The sequence below is a fragment of the Thalia democratica genome, chromosome 6 (assembly GCF_965202585.1).
Source record: "Thalia democratica chromosome 6, ktThaDemo2.hap1.1, whole genome shotgun sequence".
NCBI classification, from domain to species: domain Eukaryota; kingdom Metazoa; phylum Chordata; class Thaliacea; order Salpida; family Salpidae; genus Thalia; species Thalia democratica.
Genome location: NC_139170.1, coordinates 48,742,554 through 48,765,910, shown reverse-complemented (window position 1 = coordinate 48,765,910; position 23,357 = coordinate 48,742,554). Strand labels below are relative to the sequence as shown.

Below are 23,357 nucleotides of genomic sequence, written 5' to 3'. Positions count from 1 at the left end.
ACTTAACTTTACTTTTATATTTTATTATACAAAAATCATTACTGTAAAATTTACACACTATGCACTTAATGAGAAAAAAAAATAATGATGAATTATAACACAAAAAAAATCCTTTTATTTAAATATACTTTTCAATGCCTAAAAATGTTACTATAAAGAAGCAAACAATATTTGAAGACATAAATGAAACAAACTCTCTTTAGGTTTACTCAGAAAAGTAAACTAATTTATAATAAGTTTATTTGAAACAGTAATCTCAGCTTAACATTTATTTATACAGTTAACTCTGTTTTAGAAAATACATCTATAACTTAGTACATCTAACACAAAATTTAAACATGGGCATGCTTAAAAAAAAGTAGTTTGTAAATATTCTGAGTACACAACTTGATAGACAATTTACCTTAAGATTTATTGATTCTTATTTTATTTATATTTTATTTAGTTTAGTTTAATTGTTTGATAATAAGCTATACGTATTATAAAATAATTCATAAGATAAAGCTTAAGAGTTTTAGCTAAAACAAAAATATTCATTAGTTATTTTAAGCTATTTTATCAAATTTTTGATTTGTTTGAAATAATTTAAAAATTAAGTTTTTGTTCCACTAACTTACAAGTTTATTTTAATACTTTCAATTTAATCTTTATTATAAAGAATCTTACCCTAGTAAATTAAAGTTTCAAGTTTTGAAAAAATTATTTTGATTTATTTCTTAGTTTTAACAAAATAGTACATTTTGTTTTTAGTTATACCTTTTTTTTGCTAATCATGAACTAGTTTTCATAAATTTCTTCATAAGACTTTTGAGCAATTTTTAAAAGTTTGTAAGGTTTGCTATTTACCATAAGTAGAAAAAAATTGTTATGATCCGTCTTAAAGAAGCTTAGAACATATAAACTTCTTTACTCAGTTACACAATAAAAATTCAATGAAATATGTTTTTTACTTGAGTTTTCTTTTTATATTGTATACTGTCATGTGTTATGTGGTAATTAAGTTTTACTAACTATAAATGCAGGAACATACTAGTAATAAATTTTTCTGAAAGCTAAAGTTTTGTTATAAACTCAAGTGAAATAAGTTTCTTAAATAAGACTTTTAGTAGACATGCTTGCTTAAAAAATTGTTGACATCATTGTAATACTCACATTTTAAAAACTACTTTATAGTACTTGAGACATAGTACTAATAAAATACTTGAGACATAGTACATAGTAAATAAACTAAATAACTTACATATTACCATGAATAAAGAGATTTGAATTGAATATATAAGTTGATAAACTATTAGCTGTCTGGAGCTAAATTATGCTAATTTAAAATTGCATTGAAATTTTTTTAGAATAACATCGCTTCTATTATTATGACGTAACTATTGTATACTTTGAATTAAGTTAATGTTATAATTTAGTTTTTATAGTTTAAAGCTGGGTTTTTTTAAAATTATTTAAAAGGGACTAAAAACGTTTTGTACTAATAAGTTATCAACTATTTAACTTATTAGTACAAAACGTTTTAACGTCATTTAGTTTATTTATTTACTTTAAGCTGATTGTATTTTTTTAAAATTTAGTAGTTTTATGTTCAATACCCAAGTTAAAGTTTTCAATTTATTAAGTAATTCTAGTACATACAATTTTAATGTTCAAGAGTTGAAACTTTCCAAACATCATAAGTTACGAATTCTAATTCACTTGTTTTGTTTTACTTTTTAGTATCTTCCATGTTTTGTTTTACTTTTATTTTTCAGATTTAAATTGTAACTGAAGATCCCTTAAAGGGTGAAACTATAACTTTATGATAACTTTTATTGAAACATTTAAGTTGTTTAAGGGCTAAACTATTCTGCTCACTTTGTATCTGTATAACTTTATACACAGAAAATTAATATAAACAAGGTTGAAATAACATGATGTGTGTTAGTATGACTTGTTATGAAATGTAAACACTTTTAACAGAAAAGTATTTTAATTGCAAACAGTTTTAAATTTTTATTTCTAAAATGCCTAGAAAAAGAACAAAAAAGACTGAAATAGCTCCAAAAAAGACCCAAGAGGCTGAGGAGGAAGCTCCAAAAAGTCCCGAAACTCAGGATTCACAAGTAAAACCTCAGGAAGCTCAGGAGCCTCAGGACTCAGATGTTAAGTCTCAGGTGTTGGAGGCTTTCAAGAAGTGCCAGGAGCCGCAGTTCAACCTGAACAAGCTGGCAGAGCTTCTCAAGAAGTTTTATGAAGAAGTGAGTGAACAAATATACTACTTTTATCTTGCTTTGTTTTCAAACATAAATGACCTTATTTATTTATTAAATGAACTTAACTCTTTAGTCAAAAAAAAATAAATATATAGCTTGCATTAACTGAGCTTCTACATGTTGCTTATAAATGCACTTTACAAAAGCTTATGAAAAAAGAACTACTTTATAAGTATAACTGGAAGTTGTCATACATCAAAAGTAAATTTTAATCAACTTCATGTATCAGTTCAAAAATCAACATAAAATATTAAGTTCAATATATTTAATTTATGTTTTTTACAGTTTAAGTAAATTTTTTATTTTACAGTTTTTTTTCTAGTTTTAAAACTTAAAACAAGTTCTTTCAGAATCAGAAATTATAGAAACTGCTTTGAAAATAATATCTACATATTAGTACTACTACATTATAACATTGTTATGAAAGTTTAATTTCAGATTTGCATAAGCAAAAGTCTAAATTTAACAGTTTTAAATATTTCTGCTTATAATAAAAAAAATAAACTTAATTTAATTGTTAGTAAAAGTGATAGTAAGTTATTAAGTTTCAACATCGTTGTTAAATAACTTTTTTTTTCATCTGTAGGTCTGCACCAGTGAGAGCAAGCAAAGAGAGTTCATCAAAACTTTCAAGCACTGCGTCGAATGCGGGTTGCAAACCAAGAACAGGGACTCTGCCGCTGAAAAATTCATGCAGTTCATTGCCATGTTTGTTTACAATTTTTCAAGTAGTAACATTTAGTTTGGAAGTAACTTTTTAGCAGTAAAGTGTTTTGCATGCTTTGCTTGTTTTAATGTGTACAAAGCTGTTGCTATTTACGTATATTATCTTGTAAATATTAAATGTTTTTTTTTTTTTGAATTTTTAAGTTTTAAATACACCCAATGTAATTAAATGTAAGTATTTTATTTAAGTTCCTGAGTGCTATACCAATCATTAGACGAAGTCAGGCAGAACAAGACATTTATGATAGAAACTCAAACTTGTAGTTGTAAATATTTTTTTCAGATACGGAGCTCTATTTGCAAACACCGGAGAAGAAGAGGATGAAGACGAAGAAAAAGAAAATTTTTATTACTCACTCATCAGGCTTGTCGTTTCTGAAAAAGTTTATTTGATTTATTGTTATATAGTTGTATGTAAAAAGTTTTTAATCTAAAATTTTAGTGCTGACTCTTTTAAAATAGTAATCAAATAAAGTTTTCAAATTTCTTTTCTTTTTAAATTTCACATCATTCATTAAAGTTTTAAATAGCAGTAGTAGTGCATAAATGTATTTCTCTACCCATTACATTGTGGCCGTTGCGAGTTGTAACACGCATCTTTCACAACAGACAGTGTATTAAGCACAAATAAAATTTAAATAACATTGTTTTTAACACAATTTTGGTGACTTTATTGTATCTATTTTTTAGTACCAAGTAAAGTGATTTTCAGAAATTTATTTTACTTTTGTTATATAAAATTAGTTATTTTTAACAGTACCACTGCAACAAGAAAAAAACGTTTTTATTATTATTTTATTGTTTTTAAGCTTATTATAAGTATTTTACAGAAAGTCATTATTATATCCCAATCACACAGTAAATTATAGTGTCATACTTTTAACAGTAACATCTTAATAACTCTATGTATTTTTCAGTACCAAGTATAAGTTTTCAGAAAATCCCTTTATGTTTTCTATATTGCCTAAACATACAAAAAAATTAAAATATTTATTAACAGTATCACTGCAACAAGAACAAAACAATAAGGTTCAGGTCTTGCCAGTTGGTGCAATTGCTGCTTGCTGCAGTTCCCACCGAGTGCTTGCTCGAAGAAGACATTGTTGAACTGTGAGTCGTTTTAGTTTAATCTTTTGAAATGAGTATCAATTTTCACGCAGCAACTGGTGTAAGTTGTATTAGTTAAACATGTTTTTCTTTTAAAGAGACAAGTCAAGTTACTTTCTTACTGAGAATTTTTTTATGTTTTAAAAAGTTAATTTATCTACTCAAGTTAGCTATTTCAGAACTGTGAACCATAACAATTTAATGTATATTTTAAAATAAGCAGTTTAATGAGTGCAGTTTTGGTGACTTAAAGTTAGTTTCATTTATAATACTAAAGTTATAAGTAATTAACTAACAGGCATGGTAAAACACTGTAAAGCCAGGCTGTATATCTCATCTTCAGTTGAACTACTATCGATGTCCATTTTTATTTTCACCTTATGTTTTTAAGCTGCTTGATATATTTAATGTATTACTAAAAAATCCAAATTGATCTCTCCCACAGTGAAAACAAGTGATCTTTTACATGCATTAAATTGTTATGTATTTTCACCATTAAGGGCATAAGGGGGGGGGGAAGTATATGATATTGGATCTAAAATGAAAGCATAAAGTACAAACTACAATCCGGTTTTTATAGAATTAAGAAATCTTATTTAACTTTTTAAATATTGTAATTTTTATAAAAAGTTTCCAATACAAACAAATAGACCGCATATTTTTTAAGGTCATTTTCTTGGAAATTTAAAAAACCACAAAAAATCAATCTTCACCTTCATTTTTTGAGCTAGAGGCCTCAAACTTTCAGGAAACGTTCCGTTTATAGTTTATAAGACTTTGAATGTTGAAATTTTCAAAATATTTAAAAATATAATGTTTTAATTTTAGACAAAAAAAAAAGAGGTTTTTTTTTAATAAAAATTTTATTTTTCAAAATTAAAAAAAAAATCTGCATTCAATCTTTAAAAAAATTAATAACACACTTTCAGTGAAAATTTGAAGAAGATTGCTTAAAAAATGAAGGAGGAAATAGATTTTTAGTGAATTGGTCTTTTTTTGTGTTTTTAGTTTGCGCCTTCCATTAGGAACCTATTGAAGTCACCGACTTTGATCTCTCATATCTCAAAAAATACTTGGAATTTTTCAAGCGGTTGAAAATGTCTGATAGCTTAGATAAAACTCTTTAAAATAAGATCAACTTGTAAAAATCAAGGTGGACCCCCTATGCCCTTAAAATATTTACCACTTAACTTGGGTTCATTTCATGTATCTGTCTATAACATCATCCTTTATAGTATTTTATCAATCCAAAATACTTATCTATCTCTACAGACGCAATGGTCTATAGAATGGCTGATATAGTAGCTGGCTTTGTATAACATATAAACATTAAGTGTAATAAACACGAACACAAAATACAGGATAACAGAAGTGATTTATATATTTGATACACTTGATATTTATCCGTTTAATATAAATGTAAAAACAAATCACAGGATAACGGACGTGATGGTCCACCGAATGGACGATAAAGTGGCGGGAGTGAGGGCTCAAGCGGTCAAGGCTTCGGTCAGGTTGCAGCAGCCCAAAGACAAGAACTGCCCAATTATCAACCGTTAGTTTTTAAAAGCTATCATGTTGGATACTTGTTAGTTGTTACTACTAATATCTTGAATTCTTGTTACATACAATTGTTAGTTTGTTATAAAGAAAAATGTAAAGTACTCGATTATTTTATAAAAACGAACGGAATACTTAAGAATATGTACTAACTGACAATTAAATAATTCTAGTACCAACAGAATACATGTTTCATTATTTTAAATATTGTGTCACCTATAATTTGTAACAAAATTGCTGAAACTTTTTATGGTGATCCAACATAGAACATAACTTATATTTTAGAAATTTTACTAAAACATTTCTAAAACGCATTAATTAATATAAATTCTAAGAAATGCTAACCGAAAAAATGTTTCAACGTGACGAATCAAATAGTATGTAAAATAATAAATAATATAATAGATAATATGATATAAACAGAATACATGTTCCATCTACGATTTGACGAATCAAATAATATATAAAATAATAAATAATATAATAGATAATATGATATAAACAGAGTACATGTTCCATCTACAATGTGACGAATCAAATAATATATAAAATAATAAATAATATAATAGATAATATGATACAAATAGAATACATGTTCCATCTACAATGTGACGAATCAGCGGTCGTGAGATCTTCGTGCCTGCAATGCATGTACCTGACCGTCAAAACGCTGCCTCTAGTGTTGGAAAGAGTCAGGGACGTTTCTGAAAACATAAGGAGGCTCACATATGAGGTGTGATTTGTATTATAATTGTTAATATAATGTAGCTAAGTTGCTATGAGATATTTTTTCTTTAATTTTTATGTGGTTTTTTGAATTTTTCTCTCTTATGAGATATTATTTTCCAGTTATCAAGTAAAAATTGTATAGTAGTTCTTTAATTTAGTTTGATTACTTATGCCAGAAGGCTCATTTATGAGATGCTTTTGAATTAAATAATAATTTAATTGTTAATATATTCAATCTTCCTAAAGATATTGTTTTGTATGAATTAACAATGTGAATTTTCCTTCAGCTAGATGAATTAGCGTATTAAAAATAACTTAACATGAGTTTTAAAATATATGGTTATTAATATTTGATATACTATTACAATGCTATTTACGTTTTGAATAAACTTTGCTGTTTTTTTGTAAGGAACATTGATATAAGCTCATTTATGAGGTACGATATATTTTTAATATGAATACGTTTTTTGATGAGCTAAGTGCTATAATAATATTAACTTGTGTACCAAACAGACATTGTTGTTTTAAGCTTACTTAAAACAATATAATTTTGTTTAATTCATGGTTGCCACTTTACCTGGAAACCTGGAAAAACCTTGAAAAACCTGGAATTCGACAATTTAGGCAAAAATAACCTGGAAAAACCTGGAACTTAAGAAATTTTGAAAAAAACATGGAAAAACCTGGAAATTTGATCATAAAATCTGGAAAAACCTGGAATTTTTAATAATTGTTACATTATCAGTAATAAAATTTCGATTTGACACAAAAAATCTATCATATAAATAAGATTTTTTGTCATCATCATAAATTTTTTTATTAAAAAACACAATTAAAGTAACTTCTCAGTATCTTTTCAATGTTTTTATACTATTTTTTACACTTTTTTATATAGAAGTTAACCTAAAACTAAAAATAAACCCAAAAATGTTTACTTTTAAAAACCTGGAAGAAATTTGGAAGACCTGGAAAAAAAATTGAAGAAACGAGTGGCAACCCTGTTAATTAGACATGTTTTTCATAGTAAGTATTAGTATAAATTTTTGTTACAACAATAAAACTTTTGAAATTATGACCACCGACTGAAAAAAACAAAGGTTGTATGATTATGTTACAAAATTGCATACATTAGCTAAGTTAAATGCATATTTTTAACCAGACAAAACTGAGCATCTAACTGGTATGACTTTTGTGAAAGCAGTTAAATACTAAGACTCGAAAAAAAAGCTAAGTAGTATGACTCACATTCGAAAGTTGATATTTATTATAAAGTTTATAATAAATATCAACTTTCGACTAATATAAACAATAGCAAAAAAGTAATTCCGATATTAATACAAACAGAAAATAATTAGTATACCAAGTAAAAAGGTAAAATGTCACATGTTTATTTTTTGTTTACGCATCGAACAAATGAAGTAAATATTTCAGACTATCGCGTCGAAACTGAGCATCAAGGCGCTGGACAACAACAAGAGGTTGTACCTGATCATACAAGGATTGAGCGATTCGTCTGCTAGCGTGAGAAAAGTCGTGCAAAATCAAGTTATCATGGGATGGCTGAATCAATTCGATGTTCGTTTTTGTTGATAAGTTGTAAATAGTAATTTCAAACAACAACCAAGTTATCACGGACTCATCTGTTTTGTGTTTGTTTTAATAAGGTGCTATAATAGTTTGGGCGTAATAGGGCTTACTTTTATGTGTATTAATAAATATTAACATATTATACACAACAGGACGACATAGTTGAACTGTTGAAACACTTGGACATAATAGGAGCTTACGACACAACCCGACACGCAGTGATTGCAATCCTGCAAAAACAAAACCTCGATGCGGTGAACAAGTTCAAACTGCTGAATGAAGAGTGAGTTGTTCAAAAAATATGTTTTAAATAATAGTAACAAATTTAAACAGTACTCTTTTTTTTTAAGCTAACACACGTTGATTGTGTTAACAAGTTATGTTTTTTGAATAGTTAATAGTTAATTTGAATAGTTAATTATTTTAGAATAATTAATTCAAATTGAATAGTTTCTAATATTAATAGCAACTGTGAGATGTAAACAGTGTTAGTATGACATAAAATGTTTGTAAAATAAAATATGAATTGATGTATTGTTTACCAAGAAACATTTTGTATAAAATTTAAATAAATCAATTATAAGACTCTGGATGAGCAGATAAGATTGCTGAATTAATTTTCAAATAGTTTACTGCAAATATTTTAATTATAACATACAACCATTAAAAAACTTAAAGTTAAATTTAATGATAAAGTTAAAATTTTCTCCTTACATAAACCTGATCTGAATAAATTTACTGACGCCTCAATCAGTCGTTTATTGGAACATACTGTGCAAAAGATATAATAAAAATGCAAAGTTAGAAAATAGTATGCCGAAATTAATAATAGAGACTTAAAAGACATACTTATTAAAAAAGAAATCTTATACAGAAAATTCATTCAAATAGGCGCCCTATCACCCGAAAGTGTTGCTTATTGGAACTTATTGTGCGATTAGTATAACAAAAATATAAAACTAGAAATAGATAAATAAATATAAAAAAAATACTCATTATAATTAAAATTTTATTATACAGAAACCTCATTCCGATTGACTCACTATCACCCGAAAGTGTTGCTTATTCGAACATGTTGTACGATTAGTATAACAAAAATATAAAACTTGAAATAAAGAAAAATAAAAGAAATACTGTTACAAATTTAATTTTCTTATTACAGAAACCTCATTCCGATTGACTCACTATCGCCCGAAAGTGTTGCTTATTGGAACATATTGTGCGAGTATCTGAGAAGTCTGAAAGGCGAGGGAACTGTTATGCTTGATGATCTGCTGCCTTCTACCTTCAAGTTCGCACAACACATTGAAGAATACTATGAGAAGTTTGTTGTTATATATCATGATAAATAAAATATTGTTTCAAATATTTAAAATAAATCCTTTAATGTTCAAATTTGCACAACACATTGAATAATACTATGAGAAGTTTGTTGTTATATTTAAGGGCATAGGGGGGGGTAAACACCCTTTTTTGGTTTTTGATCTTATTTCATATAGTTTTTACTAAGCTACAAGATGCTTTTTACAGATTAAAAAAATTCAAAATAAATTTTGAGATATAGCCGGTCAAAATCAGAGGCAACAATAGGATCCTTATGGGAGGCGCAAACTAAAACGTCAAATAACTAGAAATCACTAAAAATCTATCTCCTCCTACGTTTTTTGAGATAACTACCTCAAATTTTCGGGAAATGTTCCTTGCAGTATTTAGAAAATTCTGTCAGAACAGAATTTAAAAAAATTAAAAAATTTTATAACAAAAAAACAAAAAAAAACTGTTTTTTTTGTTTATTTTTTATATAATTTTTTTTTTTTTTAAATTCCTTCTGACAGAATTTTCTAAATATATCAAGGAACATTTCCTGAAAGTTTGAGGTAGTTATCTCAAAAAACGTAGGAGAAGATAGATTTTTAGTGAAATAGTCTATTTTTGCCGTTTTAGTTTGCGCCTCCCATAAGGATCCTATTGTCGGCTTCGACTTTGACCGGCTATATCTCAAAAACTATTTTGATTATTTTAAATCTGTAAAAAGCACCTTGTAGTTTAGTAAAAACTATATAAAATAAGATCAAAAACCAAAAAAGGGTGTTTACCCCCCCCCCCCCCAATGCCCTTAATATGCTAAAGTTTAATTGTTAAAACATAGTTTTTATATGATTGAAAAGTTTTGATCAACATTTAAGTTAGCACAACATACTGAATAGTGTTATGATAATACCACATACAAATATTATGGTCAATAATAGAAGTTTTATGATATATATTTTATCAGAAAGATTGTTACAATGATCATATTTATTAATTTCAACAACTGACATTCATATTATTACTAACAGAAACATTTTAAGAAGTTTATCAAAACACTTTATTACTAACAAATACATTGTGCCAATATTAACAATAAAACTAACAATATTTTATTAAGTAAATAATGCAAACAGAAATATTACAAATTGTACAAGTATTAAAAATTTACTAAATAACTTATATATTATCAAATAAGTAAAATTTTATTTTCAAACAGAAACATAGTGCCATTCCTGACAATGGATGCTGATGAAGTGTTGTCTGAAGATTTGGAAGACGAAAGAATCGACAAGGAATTCGTGGCTGAACAGCTCTTTAACATGGCGGCGACTCTTGACTACTCCGATTCCGCAGGTATGTGAACTATATCAATTATTTTATTACAAAAAGTTTTATTTGAAGCATTGTTCTTGTAAAAAACTGTTTTAATACGACATCAACTCTTGAATACTCAGTTTTTGCTGGTATAATTCCTAACAAAATGTACAATCGCTAAAATTTTTGTCTACTGAGGTAACGAACTTAAGTTTCAATTCTTTTAAATATTACACATGTATATTATACATTTATTTTCTATTCCTTTAGGCATAAAGCAACAAAGCAAACTTGTTATTTTATCTAAGTAAACATGAAATATTTTACAATAGAAAAAACAATATTGAAAGGCCATAAGTACCTCATTTTATAGTTTAAAAAAAATCCACAATATAAGTTCAGACAAATTTTTTTTTGATAATAGTAAAAAACTGAAACTTGGCATTTAAAATATCTGTTCAAGCTCTCAGGAAAATCAACAAAATAACAAACAAAGTAATATGAAACGTAGTTAAGTACTGTACTTTTTAGTTTTTTAAGGTCGACGTAAAATAGAGGAAATAACAAACAAGATAATATAAAATGTAATTAAATAATATATCTGTATTAATAATTATATTTCTTAAGGTCGTCGCAAAATGGATGAAATAACAAACAAGATAATATAAAATGTAATTAAATAATATATCTGTATTAATGATTATATTTCTTAAGGTCGTCGCAAAATGGATGAAATAACAAACAAGATAATATCAAATGTAATTAAATAATATATCTGTATTAATGATTATATTTCTTAAGGTCGTCGCAAAATGGACGAAATAACAAACAAGATAATTTCAAATGTAGACGTCGTAATGTTTCCCAATTTCTACCCGGCTCTGGCTAAGCTGTTTGTAGCTGTGCATTTCTCAAAGTAAGACACTTTTTTGTTACTAATTGTGTGCATTATGCAATGTTTTTGTGCTCATCTTACTTATGTTTCAATCTGAAAAACTTTCTGGAGGTTTCAACATTTTAGTAGCTGTTCTATATTACTGATACCGGTAATAAGCAGGAAGTACTTATATAGTTTTTATGAACTGCAAACGTACATGTCTAAATATTATCTCAGCTTCTTTTTTAACTGTTAACCAGTTGTTTTTCCTTGTAAAGCTACTTGAAATTTTACTGCTCACGCTCGATAAAACTGTGTAACAGCAGTTCTTTTGAAAGTTTTTATCATTATGACGTCACACATTTTTTATGACGCAGCAACGAAACGGAAACCATCAACGCGGTGTCTCGTCTCATATCGGAGCTGAGGATTCCTTCGATGACGATCCCGCAGGACTCCTCGCAGGAAGACCAGCTCCCCCGATCTTCGTCGGACAATCCCGACTTGGACGAGAAGAAAGTTCACACGTTGCGGTTCAAGGTTTGTTTTAGATTTTAATATATAAAAAGATATGTATCAACTTTTCATCGTTTTTTTCAACATTGTTAAGAATTTTTGTTTTTGGCATGTTTCAATTGGTATACTATCAAAATCCACCGCGTTCAAAATCCACCCATTTTTTTTCTTTATTTATTAATTTATTTTATAAATTTTTTGCATTTGTAAATTTATTTTTATATATTTTTCACTATCACTGTTACCCCTAACCCTTACCTTCGATCGATAAGCGGTTCTCGAATTTGACTGGGTGTATTTTGAACGTGTCCCGTTTCAATTGCATTTCAACTTACGTTTATTATTTATATCGTGAAAAATCTTTTTTTAGGTTAATATAAGTTAAGAAAATTTGAAAGTTTAACATTACAGTGTAATTTCTATCAAAATTTTTTGATCGAATCTTTAACTAATAAAATGATTCAAGTACATATCAATATCGATCTTTTAATAAGAGCATTAACAGAAAAGATCTTGGAAAGATTAACAGGCACGAACTTGTTAATTAATAGCAAAGTGTTGTGTAACTATATCGGACATACTTTAATTACAGAAAGCAGAACTCACGATGAACTTACGTAGTGAGAACGAGATACTGGATCAGCTCATAAGCGAAAAGAAGTACGGTCAAGCGGAGGAGTGCCAGAAAAACATTGATGAGATCAAATCGCAATGCTCGAAGATCGAAAACGTAATATCCAACATTGTCAACCCCGCATCGGCCATCAGGTTTCATTGTTTACTGGTATTTATTTTATTTGTAGTACTTTTACTTAATAAAATTGAAAATGAAAGTCATACTTTGTCAATCTCGCCTCTGCTATAAGGCTTTTTGTATAATGTTTTATTGTGTTAAGTATTTAATTAGTTTAAATTATTGTTAGTCTTGGTATTGCTATAAGGTTTCATAATTGTTTTAAGAATATTGTTTGTTTTGATATTATATGAGATTAAAGTTTGTTCATAATTTTTACTGATTTTTCAAGTTTTACACTTTTCATCTTAAAGCGAATCTTGCCATCAGGTATTTCTTATACGGTTTAAAATTTCACACTTACTTGAAATATTCAATACTGTTAGGTTTGATGTTTCAGAATACTGATTATATCGGTTAAAACAGTTATTACATTAATACTTAGCTTAAATGATTGATTTGTTCAGCTTTAACTTTTAACTGGCCTTAAAAGTTAGTACTTTAAAGTTTTGGTAGTCAAAGAATCTAACCAGTTTTTAACAAATACTGAATATTTTCATTGTAGTCAAATATTTTTTACAGGAACAAAAAAGATCTTCTGAACGTGAACTCCCAAGACTCGCAGGAATCTCAACAAGAAACCCAACAAAACGAAAAAGTTTGTTATGATTTTTAATATTTTATAACATAAAATCATATTTTGAATACTGCTTTAAGTTATAGTTAAAGCAGTGAACTTTTATCCTGCAAGCTCATTATTAGTATAAAATTTTAAATTTTATATTAAATTGTTAATGGTTTAACACGAAACAACTAAAATTACACTTGTCAATTGTTTTGCTAGAGTATTCAAAAAAGGTTAATATTTCTAAAATAAGCTAATACATAACCACCAAATAACACTTATAATTTTTTAGTAATATCTACAAAACAGTAATGAATGATAGTTTACACAGAACGATCAGAGCACACTCATAAAATGCTTGAGACTGGTAACTGAACTTGCCAGCTCGTTATTTGTGTTGAGGTGCAAATCTGCCAACAGTACCAAGATTGCTGTTCATAAGGGAAGGTTAGTTATAAAGTTATTTTGTTTATAAATGCAGGATTGCCACACACTCAGAGTACTCATGATAACTCAGGATATTTTGAAATTTTCTTAACTCAGGATGACTCAGGCCAGTTTTGATTTTTTATAAAAGTCTCAGATAGTTTTAGAATTTTTTAAAACCTTAGGAAATATTTTTTTCTAGATCTAGAATGGGGTTTAATTGATCAAGTTTCAATATTTTGTTATTTTATATAAACAATTTTGTTTAATTACATGATTTTTATTGACTTTGAAATGCTTATTTAGTTATTTTTAGCCTACTTTATAAATAATATTAATTTATTATTTTTGAGAATAAACAATTACTCAGTTTCACCGCAGAGCGGATTTTCAATTTGTAAATCTGTAGTGAAACTGCGGTGAAACTGAGTAATTGTTTATTCTCAAAAATAATAAATTATTAATTGTCAATCTCCTATTAGTGGATAGGTTACTGTGTCCTATTTATTTGTTCTAAACTCTATAGTTAAATTACTTCAGAAATAGCATTGTAGTTTTTGTTTCATATCTGAAATTAAATTTCACAATGTTTGAGTTTATTCATTCAAGTGAGTACTTTAAGAAGTTAGACCAAATTTAGTTAGTTAAAATAAAAAAAAGTCCCAAGTAATTTTCTATTATGTATGAAGTTAACTAACATGATTACATAAAATTATCCACAAATTTTATTTTTAATCTCAATTAACTTTATTTTTAACGTTGAATCTTTAAAAACACTATTTCTCACAAGTTTAGTGAATATCTTATGCAGAAGCATACACATACAACCTTTCTTTTAAATATTTAGAAGAAAAAAGAACATGAAGCATAAGTAGTTTGCGCCAGAGGCAAAAAAAAAATTAAGGATTTGAAAAAAAACTCAGGGTGACTCAGGGCAGTTTATGACTCAAAGAAAAGGTAAAGTATGTTAAAAGTTGATTAACAAATAGTAGAAAATTCAGTAGGCAATTAATTTTTGTCAAATTAGCGTTGATATGGAAAATAAACTATATATAAATTAAATTTCAACTCAATATATTTACTATAGGGAAATTTAATAAATAATGAAATAATAGTTAGTATTAATTAAGGGCGTAGGGAGGTATATCATCTTTTTCACAATAAAGTCTTATTTTATTGAGTTTTTACTTAGCTACAAGTTGCTTTTTGCAGATTTTTAAAACTCAAAACAATTTTTGAGATGTAGCCGGTCGAAATCGGTAACTACAATAGGTTCTTTATGGGAGGCGCAAACTAAAACGGCAAATAACTAGAAATCACTAAAAATCTATCTCCTCCTAGTTTTTTTGGAGATAATTACTTCAAACTTTCAGGGAGTTGTCCTTGCGATATTTATAAAATTCTGTCGGAACAAAATTATAAAAAATCAAAAATTAAAATTTTTATGACTAAAAACAAAAAACTTTTTTTTGTTTATTTTCTTAATAAATAACAAACTAATAATGAGTATATTATTAACAATTTTCTAGTATTCATTCTACATTTATAGGTTGGACAGACTACATAGTAGTTCAATAAATAATGAACTAATAACGACTATTTTCTTATTATTTTCTAGTAAACATTAAATATTTTTGGGTTGTATAAACTACATAGTAGTTAATAAATAAAAATAACAAACTAATATAATTACTCTCTTAATTTTTTCTAGTATTCACTCAACATTCTTGGGTTGGATAGACTACATAGTGGTTCCATGTTTCTTCAATCCCGACTCAAATGTGAGGTTCGAAGCTGTGAAGACGCTTGGAACCTGTTGCCTGTATTCGAACAAGCTTGCAAGTCTGCATTTCCAACTTTTTATGAAGGTATTTTGTTTATTTCATTATAAACTTAATATATTTTATTAAAAAATACCCGTTTACATTTTAAACTATTCAGGAAGCTATTTTGATAATTAATACTTTACACTTTTTTTCGGTCAATGATTTATTTTAAAATATTCATGTTTTCAACTTTTATTAAAGTTTTCAATCATTTTAAAGCATTAGTTTATAATTTTAAGTAACGATTGTTACGTCACATAGGCGGCAGAAGTTAACGAGTTAAATTAGATAGTAACTAAATAATTTGTATAAATATGATTTAATAAATGTTAAAAGTTTCCTCTCAAACCTATCTGGTTGTTAGCTAATGTGTGTGTTTTATTATTTTGTACGTTTTTAGTTAATTATGTCGTCACACATAACATTGAGTACAACGTCAGAGCATATTATATATAATATATATAAATTAAATAGTAATTATGACGTCACACAGGCTGCAGAAGTTGACGAGTACAACGTGAGAGCGGAGGCCATCAACTGCGTTTGCGACTTCATCAGATTTTTCGGCTGCAAGTCAGTTCTGAAGAAAAGCATGGAGGTTTAATGTTTAATTATTTTGGTTAAACTTTTAAAAAAAGTAAAAGTCGGGTGTTTACGGCTCAGCTTTTGATTGTTTTTTTTTTTATTTTGTTAATTACTTTACAAAAAAAAAGTTGATACACAACGGTACTTTGTTTGAATAAGATTTACTTAAATTTGCAAATATTGCATCGTGATTTAAACATATGCTTTTCCTACAAAGTTTCCTTTTATAAATTTTTTTTTATAGCTATTTTACTGAGTAAAAAAAAATACTGACAACATTAAGATTAAAGTTTCTTGCTTCTAATTAATTCAAGGTTTTATTATGAGAAAATTTGTTCATTTATTTGTTTTCCAATATTTATTTCAACAGTTTATTACAAACAAAACAATGTTTCACTCCTATACTTGCATATAGGAGATCCTCAGTTGTTGTAAATAGGTCTTATTCAAATAGAATAGATTTAAAGCAAGTTACATTATTATTTATTTGTTTTGATAAGTGAAAACACAATAGCATTGTGGGATTTAAACTGAATTTTATTTTAACGTTTATAACAGGAATCCGGCGAAAAAATTTAATTTAATTAATAATTTTTTCAGGAATCAGGCGAAGAATACGACAATAAAGAATGTCAATCGGTTTTGATGAACAAATTTCTATCAATGCTTGATGATGAGGTTAATTTGAATAAGTAATTGATAATTTAATTATTAATATAATGTTGTATGACAATAAAGAATATCAACCTACTTTAATGATTAAATTTGCCACGTTGAAATATAAAAGTTTTTGTATAGAAAAATTAGTTTTTAATTTTTTTTAAAGTTTCAAAATTGTTTTTTTATCAATGCTAAGAATAAAAAAAAAGTTATTCGAGTATAATATTATGCAGCAAATAAGCCTTATGAAATTTTGTGAGTTTTAAAAAGTTTTATTTTTCGAGTATAAAGATAGTGTTTGATTTAAAATGTTTTTTACACTACTGCTATTAAAATACACTTAATTTTTTGTAAAGGCTGTAAGAATATTTTTTATGCAATCGAGCTAGAAAATCGATTTCTTAAAAAGTATTGAGCTTCGTTAGGTAACACTCTCTCAAGGATGTCTATGTTTATACTTTTCATATCAAATTAAATCATCTTTAACCTTTACGTCTCGTGATGGTTACAAAACAGTTTCTTAAAAACTCATTAAATATTGATTACTGATTTAATTTTAAAAGTAGTTTTAAAAGAAATACTTTTACATAAAATTGTTTTGTCAACAAATTTTAAATGTTATCTAAGCTTCATTTTATTGTCGCATGGGAGTTAAATTGTTTTATTTTTATACAAACACATGATATGTAAAAAAATATGTTTTTATTAAAATAACGTTCTTATGTAGCTTTAATTTTGATTTTTTAAACCAACATTTTTGTCATATTATTCAACAAAACTTATAGCGTTTTACTAAAGTTACATTTAATATTGAAAGAAATTGAACTTTAAAATTTATTTATGATGAATCGTAAACAGTTCTGTTATTCATTTTATAGCTTTAGATTTGTTTATCTAAATCAAATGAAAGGTAAATTAAACAAAATTTAATTTAAGTATATTAAAAATTAAACTGATTTTTAACAATGTGCGAGGAAATTTAATCATAAAAATTAACATGAAGGTGTTTTGTTTCATTAAAAATTTTTACATAAAAATCCTCAGTAAAGTTTTCAATAACTAATCCGTTTTTATCTAGTTATACTTAAAATTTACAAGCTTCTTTTACTTTTAGATATATTTGAAAAAATATTTCAATAAAAAGGGTAGGAAGGTAAAAAAAGTAATTACACAGTAAATTTAACTGATTTGTTTGCAACAGTTTAAAAGTAAGAAGCAAGTAGATCGTATAATATTTTAAAGAATGTTCATTAAACTTAAATAACCAAAGATTTGAAACTTTTATGAGTTGAATTTGATATTTTTGCTTATTAACATAACTTGTATTTAGTCCTTTTGTACAATATTTCTAACAATATATATATAAACTTTAGTCATCAATTCAATAAATTTAAACCTCATGCAATAGTATAAAGTAACTCATAAATAATTGACCATAATCAATCTTACCATGAACTTTCCTACAACTTATTTTGACTAAAACTTTAGTCACATGATTTTCTTGAGAAAAAGACTTTATAAATGCAATCCAAACCTGCCAACAACAACTTATTTATTACAAATGTTCTTAAAATAAATCAGTTCCAGAATCGTGTTAACACCTAAATAAAACGTCCCAGTTGATCAGTTTTAAGCTTGAAAAAATTCCGTATAAATATCTATGTAGCAGATAAAAAGTCTGATTACTGATAACTTTATTATGACGTCACAGGAGCTGGAAGTGCGCGAAGCCGTAGTTTCGTTGTTGGTTCGAACTCACGTCAGTCATCACATAATAAGCCCCATGGTCTGCTGCAGGTTTGTTTTTATATCCGCTAGTGGGCGCTGCGTATTAGTAAATAGTTTTATGTTTTTAAGTTGCAGGTTAGTGTAAGTACTTTGCCAAAATTTGTTGTAATTATTTTACGTTAGCGGGCGCTGTGTATTAGTAAATAGTTTTATTTTTATCTCTTAATGCAGGTTGGTTCTTCACTGGTTCAATCCAATAACAAAATCAGATCCTACGATCGTTGAACTCATATCGAAATTCTTGGATATTTTCCCTAACATGTCGGGGTAAGTTATTGAATAATAAATTCTTTTATAATGAACTTGATGAGTTTTTAAATACGTGGTTATATTATTTTTATATATTTCGAAATATGTTTTGTATTTTCAATCACTGAATAGTCAGTTGTTTTTTAGTTTGTATTAAGTATCCTTGGCAAGAAATGATCTTATATTAAACCAATAAACCAAATTGAAATTACTCAAATTAAAATATTTTTTTACTTAACTTGTAAGTATTTTCTCAGCGAAGCTCATAAATGCATGAAGGTTTTGATATTTTGAAATCCGTAAAAACCGTTATTTGTAATTTGTTAATTTTCGGTATTTTTTAAACACTACCAGTAATACATAATAGAACTTAACTGAGAAGCACATGCCGTAGATTTTAGTAAACACTTAACATTTGTAGTAGTAAGTTTGTTTAACAGAGTAACCTCACTTGAACAAACCTACTAGTAAGTTATTTGGCTCAACACCAGAACTGAGTTAATTGGCAAATGCAGACACTTCGCTAAATTTTATTTAAAATCTTAACATTGTCATGTTCATATTTACAAGTTTTATAAGTATATTACATTCGTGCTTGCATTTTATTTTATTTTGTTTTTAATATAGTTTTATTCTATTATTTTTATTTTTATTTTATTATTGTTGCATTTGTGTTTTCTAGTTATTTATTTATCTATTTTGTACTTATCCAATAGGTTTTACTTAATCGGCCATTAAGCATTTTGGAATTTTTTTGTTAATTTAGCAAGCACATTTAATTTAATCAGTTGTGATAAGAATATAATTAGTGTCGATTAGTGTTGTTTAGTAGCATCTAATAGTAGTATGTATAGCTTTGCCTATCTTACTTTATAGAGTTTTTAAATCGTGATCATTGCGTTTGCATGAAACACCGTGTTGAATAAAACTCTCAATCTAAATTGTCTAATTTATGTTTAATTAATTAATAGCAAGTTATTTCACCACAGCGAAGCGCACGAGTGCATGCAGCAAGCCTTCCTTCCCACGTTGAGGACGCTCTTCGACGCCCCGCACAACTCGCCCTACTCCCACGTTAAAATAAACAACGTCGTCAACCTCTTCATCACCGCCACCAGTCCTTGCCTCATAAGGGAGACCTCGCAGCATTTCCTCAAGAAGAAAAATTGGGTTGGTTGATGGTTGAATGTCCGAAATCTTCAAAGTAGAAGCATGATGTTAAGCTTAAGCATAATTTTAAGTAATGATTTATCAAGTTAGACATTTTAATATCCCAGTGTTTAATTGATGAAAATATAGAAGTTGTACTGATAATCAGTTTTATACTCGCTTGACAAAGTTTCATTAAATTTAAAATTTATTTATTTACATAACAGCAATGTTTAATGAAAAAGTTAGAATCCTAATAACTTCTCAATATCTTTAAAATTGTTTTTCACTTTTTATATTAGAAAAGTTATAATAGTTGTAACAAACAAACCACAGTTGAAAGAGGGTTCCGCGCACGACAACTTCGCCTCGATGATCTGCAACGAGGTTCTCGCAGACCCGTCTGCAATGAATGCAGCGGTTTTGTGCAGAGCGTTGCCGCAGCTGGAACTCGATTTCAAGCTGACCAACAACGTGAAAGACCTGCACGTGTTAACTTCCAATCTGCTGCAGGTTTGTGAAATTTTTTGTTTTGAAAGTTGTCGAATTAAAATGGTAAATTTTAACAACTTTTGAATATATGCATGCATCCAATATGCTACAAGTTTGTTGTGTTTTTGTGTGATAATAGAAAAATGTAAGGTAATGTAAGGTATAACCTTACATGGTATTATATCATCCATCAAAAAGTAAATAACTTATTTATTTAAGTTTTTAAAGTTGTGCTACTAGTTGTTTGATGCTTATACTGAAAATTTCACCGTAGCTTACATGAAGTTAACGTTTAGTTTTTGTACAATATAAAGTATATTATTATAAATAAACAATAACACTTTACAATATTGAAAATTTTCTCAAAGCTAAAGCTTTTAAGCATGTATGTTAAACGGGTTCTAGTTATCTTTTTAAATATAAGTTTTCAAAATGGCAGTTTTAAAATATAAATTGTTATTTAAATTTTTTGTCAGGTACTGTTTTGTATAAAGGTATGTGTATTTTAATTTACTACGAGAAATTAATCTCTTACCTAACCTTATTTTAAAAAATAACTTTTGTTTCAGGTTGTAACAGACAAAATGGCAACTAAATACATTAAAGAATTCGTTAAAAAGTTACCGATAGTTGAGAGTTCTTCGGATGAAAAAGAAAATCAATCCGTTCACGATATTTCTTGTAAGTTTAACTTTATGATTTTTTAAAGTTTAACATAAGTTCTCAACAATTTTCATAAAATTAAACTGAAAGTTTGGCACACTTGCACCTTATGAATATCATTTCAAGTCTGTTATCCATCATTTTGGCGTAAAGCTTAAAGTAGAACAATAAAAAATTATCATTATAATTTAAAACGCGTTTTAACTACTGATATTTAGTAATGAGTCATGATTATTTTTAATATTATTTTATTTTACTGTATGCGCACAACTAGGTAGTTAGGTGTTGATTAACTTATACTTTTACCATGGAAACAGCCATGCCCCCACCACCACCACATGACGTCACAGCATCCGCCTCGCCCAAGCTCAAGCGCGACGACGTCATCACCCCAATGACGTCACAGTCGTCTCAGCAGCGCCACAACGCGTCGCTGACCACTCCCAGCAAGAGATCGAAGAAGAGGAGCTTCGTGGAGAGCCCGCAGCTGAGGAAGACGCCCGGGCAGATATTCCTCCGCGCCTCGCAGACCCCCACCAGTCAGAAGTTGTCCGCTCCGCCGAAAAGCCAAAAGAAAGTAGATCCGCAGCTGCAGGCGATTCCGAGCAACACCGCCGCGTCGAGGAGAAAACTGGAGGATAAATAATTTGTTGTTTGGTAAAAGTTTAATTTCTTGAAGAAAATTTACACGGTTTGCCAAGAGATGTAGTTTTTTGTATTGTTTGAAAGTTTCGTCAATATATTGTTTGGTTTACGAATTTTAATACGTTTTAATTAGTTTGCTTGAATTGTTTGATTCGGTTGAGCTGTTTTAAGTTTTTTTAATTTAGATGGTAGATTTTGGCTTTCATCGGTTGCTCAGGTCATTTTATAAGAACATTCTAAAGTTTTATAGTTGAACATCAAGAAATATTATTTTTTAAATGACTGTAGAATACCAAAATGAATTTCAGGTTTTTTTTTCAGTTTTTAATAAATAGCTTCAATTATGTTAATCTTTGTTCATGCTTTTTTTGCACATAATACATAATATATAACAGAGACATAACGAAAACAGTTTTTTAATTTATTTCATTGTTGCTTTTTGATTGTATTTATTCTTTTTGAAAAGTGTAAATATTAATGTACAAAAAAAGTATATCAATTTCTGGTTTGTGTTTTTTATGTATGTAAGTTTCAATGTTAATTATATACTCTGTGAGGAAAAGTACTAAGCTTAGTTTTAAAGTTAAGCTATTTTAAATTATTAATAAACTTAATTTACAGGTTATTCATAATTTAAGGATGAAACTTAAGTTATTTAGTTTAAAGAAATATAAAATAACATGTTAAAAGACAAGTGTTTTTGTACAACAGAATTGCCAAAAATGTTATGAAAAAAACGACATTGCTCCCTAATTTTAATCAATTGATTTTAAGTTTATAAATACTGTTTCTAATTATAATTAAAAATGTCTCTGGAACTTGATAAGCCAAATATGTTTTTTTAAAAGCATTAAATCTCAACTAGAGAAGTATTATTATCATTTTAGATGTATGTACCAAGTCTAAGGAGTTTTATCTACAAGTTTTTCATTATACCACGAAAGTAACGATAATATAAACTGCTTACAAATCTTTTTCATAAAACGTTAAAACTCTCCAAGACAGCATTATCAAAAAAAATTTTGCACCAAAATTTAAGCTTGGCACTATAATTCAGATGGTTTTATAAAACGTGTATCTTAAAATAAATAGTTTTTATTTAAGCAACATAAAGTATAATAATATCTTAAATCGTATATATATGTATGAGTATAAACCATGTAAAGTATTGTAACAGAAAAAGTTCGAATGTTTATTTTAAAACATAGTTAATTGACGATTCAAATTCTTAAAAATATTTAAGAGATCATATCTCTATAAGTATTTTGAAATTATAAAATAATAAAAAATGTATTTGAACGTCTTAATTAATCAGATTATAACACTATAAAGATATTTATTGATAGAAAAAATTAATTAAAACTGAAAATAGACATACTTTATTAAGTTTTAAAACTTCTTACAGCCATATTAAATGAAATTATTAAATTTTTTTTTAGTTCTTTAAGGTCAAACCAGAAAGTTTATGATGGTAAAAGTAACTTGAAAAATTTAGTTCACAACAACTCAAAAACTATTTGAACCTTAGTAAAAA

General features: G+C 27.4%; 1 protein-coding gene across 1 annotated transcript; it reads left to right on the top strand.

Annotated features, from left to right (window-relative positions):
• Positions 1 to 1,971: 1,971 nt before the first annotated feature.
• On the top strand, positions 1,972 to 22,023 carry LOC145837961 (condensin complex subunit 3-like). Its single transcript, XM_082945462.1, has 24 exons — positions 1,972 to 2,240; positions 2,842 to 2,963; positions 3,265 to 3,364; positions 3,982 to 4,091; positions 5,525 to 5,643; positions 6,236 to 6,381; positions 7,809 to 7,952; positions 8,117 to 8,247; positions 9,127 to 9,288; positions 10,492 to 10,628; positions 11,391 to 11,505; positions 11,844 to 12,006; positions 12,575 to 12,750; positions 13,298 to 13,373; positions 13,672 to 13,787; positions 15,478 to 15,634; positions 16,086 to 16,190; positions 16,778 to 16,855; positions 18,549 to 18,634; positions 18,797 to 18,892; positions 19,864 to 20,044; positions 20,360 to 20,536; positions 21,085 to 21,196; positions 21,496 to 22,023. Exons 1-24 carry the CDS (start codon positions 2,007 to 2,009, stop codon positions 21,822 to 21,824), a joined length of 3,372 nt encoding a protein of 1,123 aa, XP_082801588.1. The 5' UTR covers positions 1,972 to 2,006; the 3' UTR covers positions 21,825 to 22,023.
• Positions 22,024 to 23,357: the final 1,334 nt, after the last annotated feature.